General features: G+C 33.2%; 1 protein-coding gene across 1 annotated transcript; it reads left to right on the top strand.

Moving 5' to 3' along the window:
- The first annotated feature begins 17 nt into the window (after nt 1–17).
- On the top strand, nt 18–11,178 carry LOC133204803 (uncharacterized). The gene is made up of 9 exons (XM_061340555.1): nt 18–316; nt 3,271–3,517; nt 3,873–4,002; nt 4,403–4,581; nt 5,619–5,858; nt 7,446–7,528; nt 7,723–7,815; nt 8,436–8,542; nt 9,220–11,178. Exons 1-9 carry the CDS (start codon nt 148–150, stop codon nt 9,694–9,696), a joined length of 1,725 nt encoding a protein of 574 aa, XP_061196539.1. The 5' UTR covers nt 18–147; the 3' UTR covers nt 9,697–11,178.

Here is an 11,178-nt window from a genome sequence, read left to right as displayed (position 1 = left end):
ACAGATTGTTGTGGTACACTTTCCATGCTCAATTTGCAGAAATCAGTTTCTGAACATTCCCTTGTAAAGAAGTAGGAAAGAGTATGGAATCCGTTTGTTCACCAGTAAGCCTAGTATGAGAACGTAGTTTATTTTTTTGGTAAGGAAATGTCAGATCCAGATCCGTATCCGAAAGTTGTGTACCCTGGAGAGATTGGTCCTGGGGCGGGGTATGGCAGTGAAAAATTTCAACTGCTGCTGTCAGCCATAAGTAATTGTGCTGTTCCATTGGTTCATCAACTGATTCAGCAGGAACCAGGCCTTGTACGTGAAAAGGGTACGTTAAACATTGTTACAAACTGTAGATACTATACATGGATACATTGAAGTTCTCAGGTAAAAGGTATATATGATATTGGTTAAGTCATTTTTAAAGTACTTGCAAAAATGCATCCATAACAATGTAGATTAGAATTATTAATGATAAAGAAATTGCTGAGGGTAAGTAATTATTGTATAACATAACATTTTAATGGAACAGTGGTGTTTGACTGCATCACTACATGTAAAAGATATAGATCTAATCATATTTACTGTATTTCCTGTTGTAAGGATGCAGTTCAAATTATTTTTGTTTGTTTTTTAGCTCTACTGGTCAGAGACCAGAAGAGCTTATGCGATAGTAAGGTGTCCGTCGTCTGTCCGTCTGTCTGTCTGTCTGTCTGTCCGTCTGTCTGTAAACAATTTTTCAAAACGCTACTCCTCCTACAGTTTTGGTCCGATTTCAATATAACTTGGCACACAAGTAGACTACACTAAGATACATAATTTAGTGCATCGGTTTTTGATTTCGATGGACGGTGTTGCCATGGTTACTAAAAATAGAAATTTCTGTGAAATTTCTTTAAAACGCTACTCCTCCTACAGTTTTGGTCCGATTTCAATATAACTTGGCACACAAGTAGACTACACTAAGATACATAATTTAATGCATCGGTTTTTTATTTCGATGGACGGTGTTGCCATGGTTACTAAAAATAGAAATTTCTGTGAAATTCCTTTAAAACGCTACTCCTCCTACAGTTTTGGTCCGATTTCAATATAACTTGGCACACAAGTAGACTACACTAAGATACATAATTTAGTGCATTGGTTTTTGATTTCGATGGACGGTGTTGCCATGGTTACTAAAAATAGAAATTTCTGTGAAATTCCTTTAAAACACTACTCCTGCTACAGTTTTAGTCTGCTTCTAATATAATTAGGCATACAAGAAGACTATACTAAGATACATAATTTATTGCATTGGTTTTTGAATTCGATGAACAGTGTTGCCATGGTTACTTAAAATAGAAATTTCTGTGAAATTCCTTTAAAACGCTACTCCTCCTACAATTTTGGTCTGATTTAATCTAATTTGGCACACAGTTAGAATACACTACGATACATAATATGTATTTCTGTTTTTTTTTATTTGGGTGAGTGGTGTTGTCATGGTTACCAGTACTAAAAATAGAAATTTCCGTGAAATACTTTCAAAACGCTACTACTCCTAGTTTTCATTTGATTTCAATATAACTTGTCACAAAAGTAGACTACATTAAGATACATAATTCTATTTATTGTTGCATGTTGCAATGTTTCAAATCCAAGTGCTACTTTTCTTTTGTTATACAAACAGACCAGTAGAGCTACAGTCTCATCAGAGACTTCTGGTTGATTCTGATAAATTATTGGGCATTGGCAGCCTCCCCTTGCTCCAATGCCCTTTGGTGCGTGCAACAAATAACAGGTGGAATTAACAAAATAATATTGATCAGTACATATTGGTTACACCTGTAAGTATGTGATATTAAAGATGTTTCCACCTGTGATCTTGATAAAGAATTAAAATTTCTCATTGGCTATCAATGTAATTAAGTAGATATGTTGAATAATGAAGAAATGTAGGACCTTTCAGATCAAATTAGTATTTATACTTCATCATTCATGGGTATTAATCTATATGCATACTTAATTGTTGTAAGTACTATCTCATGACTTGCATTAATTGTAGACATTTAAGCTATATAAACCAAACTTTCTTGTTGAAAGTCAATAACTAATCATTCAAATTACTAAAGCTCTTAAAATGTGGTATCAGAATCTATAGATTAATTTTCTATTCATTTGATATTTACTTATTTATTTTGAGCTTACTACTATCATCATTAAAACAACATGTATTTAAAACTGTTTATATCACTAGAATACATTGTGGAGAATTGCCTGTCTGATTGTAATTTGTTTTGATGCATGGTTTCAACCATAATCTCTTTGGAGACTTCATAAGCATAATGGCATATCAGATTAGAAAGGAAAATTATAGTCCACACATTTAAGTAGTTTTGTCTTAAGGTACATGTATGTACATTGGTATAGTGTATCCCTATATCAGCTTAAGATGCTTAAACTTGTCTTACGGGTGTGTTCTTGGTTTTATAAAATCTCAATATCATGCAGTCTCCTTGCCTACCATCAGCTAAACTGTCAGTATTGATCTAATCACTCTCACGCAAAGGCAGCATTATGCAAGGATAACAGAACAGGGAACTCGTAGGAAGATGAGAGAAATTAATGCTATCATGAAATACATTTAGAAATGCTGCTCTTTTTAAAAAGAAAAAATGATAACATGCAGTAACAATTCCAGTGTTTTCCCCTTTATTTCAAAGTAGAGGCTTTGGGTTGAAGTTTATGACAAATCTCTGTGGACTTCTCAACAATTAAATTTTGATATTTTTAATTTCATAACGGCATTTTTATCAACTGAATTGGTCAATTTGGCTGGTAGCCAGTTCTTAGGGAAAACGCTGAATTCACAAAAAAATGCATTTCAAGGTTTGGGCAAAGTAACACTGGGTATAGGCATTTTGTGATAAATTATTCTCTTTACTGGTAGTTAATCTACTATTGTAACTTTACTTACATAACATTTTAGCTGTGGAAATATGTTGGATGTTGTATAATATGCTTGGGGAGAGATGGGGTTGAGTGGGAGGGTAGCAATTTTATTCAAAGGGAATTTTTACCTGTATGTACACATATAAACCACAGAATTACATTGAACTCCTGGCCAGATAACAATTTTTGTTGAGAAGTAAAAGCAGTGTCTTTTAATACACTTGATAATTAACTTTCTACAAAAACTCTTACTTTTGATATTTAGTCTTAAACATCAGTAAGTTGGGATATTCTTTGAACATTTATCAATATGATTGCCTGTATATAAAATGTTGAGGACATTTTCAGGTTGGCATGGTCAGACAGCACTACACAAGGCGTGCCTGTGTGGGGACTGGTCAGTTACTTATCTGTTATTGGAGGGAGGATCTGACCCCAATGCCAAGAATGAATTTGATGAGACCCCTGTCCATTATGCCTGTAAAAGGGGCCTGGCTCAGATCGTTCACCTCATTGTACAAAGGGGAGGTAACCTAGGCGCTGTGGACAAAAATGGAAAGACGGCAGCTCACCATGCCGCCCAGACGGGGAGCGTGTGAGAATTATTCTGATATGTTATGATATTTATGTATAATTCCAAGTAATATGAAATGATGCCAGAAAATATGGTTACCCTAGAATTCAGCTTCTTATTGGTCTGGCTAGATAAAAGCAATTTTTGCAAGTTAGAAGCAGATATTATGATCTTGATTTTAGATTTAAAAAAAAAGACCCAAAGTGGGTATTATTTGATTTTTTGTGTATTAGGAGTGATTATAAAATGTTTTTTCACAGTTTACTTGTACATGTATTTTATTTGTGAATATATTAAAGATTTTTACTTTGAAAACCTGTTTTGGAAATGCACATGTACTGTAATGCTTTATTAGCCTCATGGTTTGGCATTTCAGATATGTAATGAAGTTTCTTGAAATGAATGGAGTAAACTTCAATGCAGTGGACAAAAACCTTCAGACACCATTACATATATGTTGTGTACATGGTCATGTTGATGCCTTTAAATTTCTTGTCAAAGCAGAGGTACTAAAAATATAAAAAAAAAAAAAAAAGTAACATGGTATGTAGATAGTTTGCAACATGGCATTGTCTTTTAATTTCAACACCCATGCTTGTTCAAGGATTTCTAATTGTAATGTTATGTAATGTTATAGTACAAATATAAAATGCTTTAAATTATAAGGCACATATCTAAATAATCAGAATGAGAATTTCATAAAATGGGGAAAAACCCCCCATTATTTTCTCATTGACATGTACATGAATCTTATAAATGGGTAATAAGATTTTAAAAAGCAGCAAAAATCCCTGCAGAAAAAAATATACACATTTTAAGGTAGTAAAGTGTATTATGAGTGCACAAATGTATTGTATCAAATGATGATATGAATAGCTTCTGTAAAATTGTTATTTTTTTCTGTAGAGAACAAACCTGACTCAGGTAGATGGAGATGGAAACACAGTCCTCCATATTGTGGCTCGAGAGGGACACCCATACCTATGTTGGGAACTCCTAGTGGTAATGGGGTGTGGTCCTCTGCATTTAACCAACCGTGAAGGATTCACTCCAGTGGAGTTGGCAGCACAAAGAAATAAATATGGGTAAGTTCTGTACACATCTCTCATAATAGCAAGGATTGCTCATTATATTAGAATTGTATTTTGATTAACTACTTAACACCTTGAAATAGTTATATTGACCATTATACAGTTGACTTTTGATGACTCAAACTTTGATCTTCTCCAGTATGCACTCTTGATTTCTCCAACTCTCAATCTTTTGAAACCTTTGATCTCTCGAAGTCAAATGCAGTCCCATAATGCATATTATATTGTATTATCCTCAACATCTAGAAGTGGCTATGTGTAAATAAACTTGACCTAATTAGCATCTTTACAAAGAAATGGCTTCTGGCGCAGATATGTGACAAATGTACTAGGATGTTTATACAAGTTTCACTGCACGGGAACTACAAGACGACAATACTTATCAACTAATTATCAATTACGCGTAAAATAATTAATATCTAATGAACAAAGATAATTTGGAAAACAGTGAAAGTTAAAAATGAATATCATGAAATACAATGCACATTTTTTTTTTTTTTACTTATTTATAATGAATTCTGTATAATTATTTACATAAAAATGCAAAACACATTTATTTCAATTCATTTATATCCAAATCTGTATACTGTATATGGGGTTATTTTTGTCCTGTCTTATTTTCGCCCTTTCAAACTTGCAACTAATTTTGCCCCATTTTAAATTCGCCTAATCACAGTTCTGTTTAAGGAATTAAAGTGTGTTTTTTGAATTCGCCCCATTTTAAGTTTGCCCACCTGTGATTAGGGCGAAAGGGGCAAAAATTAAATGGGGGCAAACATTTCCCTGTACGCAGTATTTACATAAAAATGCAAAGGAATGGTATTGATAAAGTACACATGTATAATTTTCACACTTTTGCACAAGAGAACAAATTACTTTCTATTATACTAATTTTAAAACCAATCAAGTAACCCAGAAATTTCTGCAATTGTGAAATGATCTTTCTCTGATTTTCCATGGCAGACTTTGAAGGATTGAGAGTCACCTGTATTTCCTGTACAATAATTGATGTCCATCTTATGTTTTTTCAGACATAAAGAAATCACACCATTAATGCAATGGCTCGCCAAAAAGGACAAGAACTACGTTCCGCGGGGACCAGTTTTAACCTGGTGGTGGCTACTGTTTATGCCCGCTGTATTGTTTGCTGTAATTGCCCTTTCTGCCCACTATTTACTCCCTGATCACCAGGGGATGGTGTACTTTGCTGGAATGATCTGTCTTATTTTAAGCCTTTTGAGACATAACCATAGAATTTATCACATCTCTAGGTAAAATCTTTCCCTCCAATAACATATTCTGTTGATGATTTTGTACATTTATATAGTGTGCATACATAATTAATTTTTTGATAATGTAGTATACAGTCAAACCTGTATTAAGCAGTCACCTGTGGGAACCATTAAAAGTGACCTTTATAGAGAGGTGACCTTTGAAAAGAGGTTAACCTTTTTCAAGAAAAATTCTTTTCCAATTTATGTTAGTTCTGTGTTTGAAAATACTACACCACAGAATATTCAAGAAAGATGTGTTTTGGACATCAAAGGTCTCAGTTAGGTTTTTTTTTTTAAATTCAAATAGTCTCAAGATTAAGTTTAAGCTAAATTTGATAACTCCAACAAAAAATATATTGAGTCTAACAGGGCATTGCATTATCTTCCCTCCAAACAATAACAAAACTTTCTTTTATTATAAGATAACATTATCATGTTGTGCCATGAATAAAATATAATGTATTTTTTATCTAAACTGCCTCTAAAAAAACAAGTTTAGTTAGTTCTGATAAATGTATGTTTAATAATACATAAATAGTAGCGTAATAAACATGCAGACAAGTCATATAAATATTCTCAGTTTATCAAAGCAGTGCATAATACAAATTGATATCAAATTCACAGGTGTTGTGAGCAATGAAGCGTGACTAATCCTAACGGTCGTAATACTTAGTTGAAAATCACGAGATAATCAGGACACATTGAGTATACAAAACAGTTAATTAGGGTTTCTACAAATAATATGTTTCCTATGTGTTAAAACGGCCTGCCATGCGTTTACACAATTACAAGTATCGGAGTTGGGCATGCAAAAACGTGAACTAATAATTAGGAAACATTATTATTGTATACATTAATACATGTAGATGAATAAGGATGCCACTCATATATCTTGATATCACTCAGAATTTTTTAAACCAGATTCCAATTCAATAAGATTAACATTCTTGTATGCATGGTATATAAGTCCATTTTCCTGATAACCTTTTTGGTCACTAGCACCCTTGTACAATTTTGTTAAAAAAACAAGTAGAATATCCAATATTTTAAATTATTTTTAATAAGGCCAATTATTTTTTCCATGATCTCGCTACACAAGACCAATTATTTACATTAGTGACAAAAATTTGGAGTCACCTGACTTTAGATCTGGTCACGTGATCGGACAAAATGGCCGCTATATACGAGGTAAAACGGCGATTTTACATGAAATTTGATGACTGCTGACCGCGTTACGCAGGTGATCGCTAAATAGAATTACATTATATAGGAAAACTCATTGGGAGGAAATAAAATGACCGCATACAACAGGTGACCGCTGGATAAAGGTGACCGCTATGACAAGTTTGACTGTAATTATGAAAGATCATCATCAAGCATACCTGAGATTTTGCTTGGGTTGCATTTGCATAAAATATGCAACATATGTAGAAATTTAGCAGACCCTAAACATTATTAATTGGTTCTATCTCTGCATATAATGCCCTTCTCTTTACATATGACATTTTTACAATGAATGTTTGCCATTTCATTGTGTGTGACTTGTTTTCTTCCCATCTGAAATCTTTTTTTTTAACACCTCAGATGGCCAGATCCAGTGTTTGCAGGGACTTTCTTTGCTGGTGTGTTACATACTGCTATACTGCAGCTATTTTACCTATTGCCAAGTATCCTTTTGTTAGAAATTCCTATATAGGTTCCTAAACATTTTGTGGTAGTTCATTTAATAAGATGTTGAATTTTCGTATTCTTATCATATGGCTTTATATACCAAGTCCTTATTTTATTTCCACACATGCATTACTATTTTACTGACTTTTGTACAATTTTTATACTATTGCACTAACTTAACTGTACAAAGATTGTAATGAGTACCCAACCTTCAATGTAGTAGCGACATTATTGGGGATTGTGTTGATTTATATGTACGTCAAGGTGCTCAGGAGTGATCCAGGTACATACTACAATGTTTCTGCTGCTGAACAAAATTATTAATGAACAAGTTAAAAAGTAATTGATTTCATCATATTTTGACTATATTGTTAGTTTTTTCATATAAAACATGCATGTACTAATTATAGAATATGGAGAAGATAATAACGTTTTCACACCCAAACTTTATCTGTACCATATTTTTGTACCAAGAATCCAATGTAGCCGGCATTATTAACAGGGATGTTGGAATTACTTCAATTGAACCTAAAAGGTTCAGTGAAAGAAAACAGACAACTTGCTGGTTAAAAAAATCATATTCAATAACAAAACATAGAAATCCTTTGTATATACATGTAATATTATACACAGTATAAAATATTATTGATCATATACAGTAACTATAAATGTATTATATTAAGTGTGTACGATATTTAGGGGAAATTGATTTTACAACAAGATAGCAAAGCGCTTTCTGAATGCTAGATAAAAATATACTTATACAAGAAATTTAGCAACATACTTGAATTAGTGGAAGCTGCTTTCTGTGAAAAATGTTAAATAGAATACACTGCCAAATGTACTGTGTTTACAGTGATGTCATATACCTGATACAAAGTAAATGTTTCTTCTGTTATGAAGGAGCTGCAAAGGAATCAGTTCGGGATCAAGAGTCTGGTAGACCTATGACACTGATGGACCTGTGTGTGCCTCAGAGAAAGACCGACCAGTTCTGTACCAGCTGTGAGGTAAGGTACACAAGACTGGAATACAGAGTGCCCAGTCAGTAAGGTATACTTTAGCTGGGAACAATGTGCTGTTTAATACACCTCAAGATCCATCACTGTTACATAAGAAAGAAGTGCTGGTGAAATGTCTTGCCAAACATTCGTTGAACTATACTTATTGCTAACAAAACTTGAGAGGAGCTAGTCTTCTTGTGCTACATTTTTATCGATACTTTTTGTAACTCTTAAGTAAACTCTTCTACCAGTAATTAAATTCAACCATTTCTTTCTGATAGTCATTGCTTTGTAGTCAATAAAATACTCTATCTATTCCAAAATTGACGGCAAAATATCTGGAGTGCAACCCTTGGCAACACACTTTACTTCTGGCATACTAATTATTTGAATCATCTTATTGACACCAGTGTAAACAGTGTTACATGTATGTATATTCAAGAAAATCTCACAAGATTTAGAGCTTCCTTGATTTTTTTTTTGCAAAAGAGTGGCAGTAAGGTAGATAACCATGAGGTGATATTAAGTATCGAAATAAAATATATCAGGAACTTCAACATGGCTAGAAATTCTTAACATTCTGTATTGAGTTTTCCAAGCTTAAAAAATAATAAGAATTGCTGTTGATATTGGATTGTATACTACATCTCTATTCAAAGACAGAAAATGGTGATATTTTCCAGATTGTGAGAGCACCCAGAACAAAGCACTGTCGCCTCTGTGAGAGATGTTATGAAAACATGGACCATCACTGCCTTTTCCTCCTCACATGTGTGGCTAAAAAGAACCATTCTTTGTTCTGTTGGTTCATTATCAGCTGTATGGTTTCCATGACACTGTTCCTGGTGCATTGTGCCTTTTACACTTATAGAACTTACTCCGGTCAGACGTGGAGTCACATGTTCTACTCCATGTTCTGGTCAGAGTGCTGGGTGCTGAGTTTGATAGCCATGAATGCTGTATCCATAATCTGGGGCGTTAATCTTCTGAGGTTTCAGTTAACACTGGTGTCTAAAGGAGTGACCACTGTATTTATGAGAAAGACCAAGTCGGCACTGACCAATCAGGAGAGACTGATTAATATTTTGTACTTTTTGATGGGGAGGCAGCCTTTTGCTGAGGATCCCTTGATCTGCTCACAAAACATGCAGAGTGTTTAAGTGTCTTTCCCTCTATGATCTGTTGTAGACTTTTATGATGGGTAAATTATGTTTTTTACAAGATATTTTTACTGAATCTATTCCAAACCATAATTTTGTAGTCAGTACTGTTTATTATAACCACTATATTTGTATGTATTTAATGTAATTTGATGTTGAACTAAAATTCTTTGTTAATCTGTATCTGTTTTTTAACACCAGTACAGTATTATAAGATGAATTCTGTAAAAAAAAAAGTGATATGATCACAAAATCTAAATGCTTGTAAAGCACTCTACATGATAATAGCATATACCTGCCCCAATAACAGTCAGAAATACTTTGTGTGAAAGAAATAACTATGTTTACAAAATACATGTAGTTTTTGATTCAGAAAAATACAAGTAACTGATTATTTATGTTGCCATAATGACTATGGACAAATCCAGGTATTTTTAAAACAGCAGATGCGATGCACAACTCCTTTGACATTAGATGTTATAGAGCCCAGACTTGCTCAGACTTCAGTCTCGCATGTTTTATTTTTACTTTATCATTCTGCGCATTAAGCTAGGAGAAGGAGTTAGGGCAGACCTGCATTTCATGTTTCTCAATCAAAAACATTATGAAAGATACTTTTTTCCTGAAGTCATTGAATTTGAAATTTACGTAATTTTTCAACACCATAGCTACAACAGCTGAACTTCAATACCGGTATCTTGAACTTCATTTGAATACATGTAAGCACAAAAGTATGTTGAAGTGAGTTGCAAGTCCCAGGCACTTTTTCTTTCTGTATTTTTACTTCAGAATCTTGAATCCTTGGATATCTTGAAAAAATTTTCAGCCCCATTAAGTTCAAGATAACAAGATTGTACTTTAATTACATCATTTTTGATGCAAATTTTTGAAATATTGTACTGGTTCAAATAACAATTAAAGCTTTCTTTTGCAAAGTTTAACTTTGGAAGCAGATAATGTTCTTTTTTTATGCAAAAGCAAACCTGAAATATTATATGTACATGACTGTATGTCATATTTTTACACTGGTGTATAAAACATGGAGAAACCCCTGAATTTTTTGCTTTACCATCACTAGGTGTCGAATTTCTGATGAAATTGTTTTCCATTTTTGACATTAGATTGTTGTTCTTGCCAGGAATTGTTACATTTAGGTATCAACAGTTTTAATGCAAACTAATCTGATACCTTGGTATTACACTGTCATGTATGAAAATTTGAAATCCAATTGTATTTTCCATTGAAATTTTAGATTGTATAAACAGATACATATACACGTAATTGTTGAAAACCATATACAAATGTAAAAGTATAACTTCTTTGTGTACGTTTTCTTCTTATCAACATTGAATTCTAGCTAAATTGAATACATATATATGGTTTTTTTGCTCCATCCTTGAGGTCTATTTTCTAACTAGGCTTTGTCTTAAATGGAGGACAAAATGACCACTTGAGATCTGAAATCATCATAGTTAACAGGCA

Source organism: Saccostrea echinata, unplaced genomic scaffold (genome assembly GCF_033153115.1).
Source record: "Saccostrea echinata isolate AGI-Se365-2 ecotype Australia unplaced genomic scaffold, CSIRO_AGI_Sech_v1 ptg000002l, whole genome shotgun sequence".
Lineage (NCBI taxonomy): Eukaryota > Metazoa > Mollusca > Bivalvia > Ostreida > Ostreidae > Saccostrea > Saccostrea echinata.
Note: the sequence above shows the minus strand (reverse complement) of the source record. Positions and strands in the feature narration are given on the sequence as shown.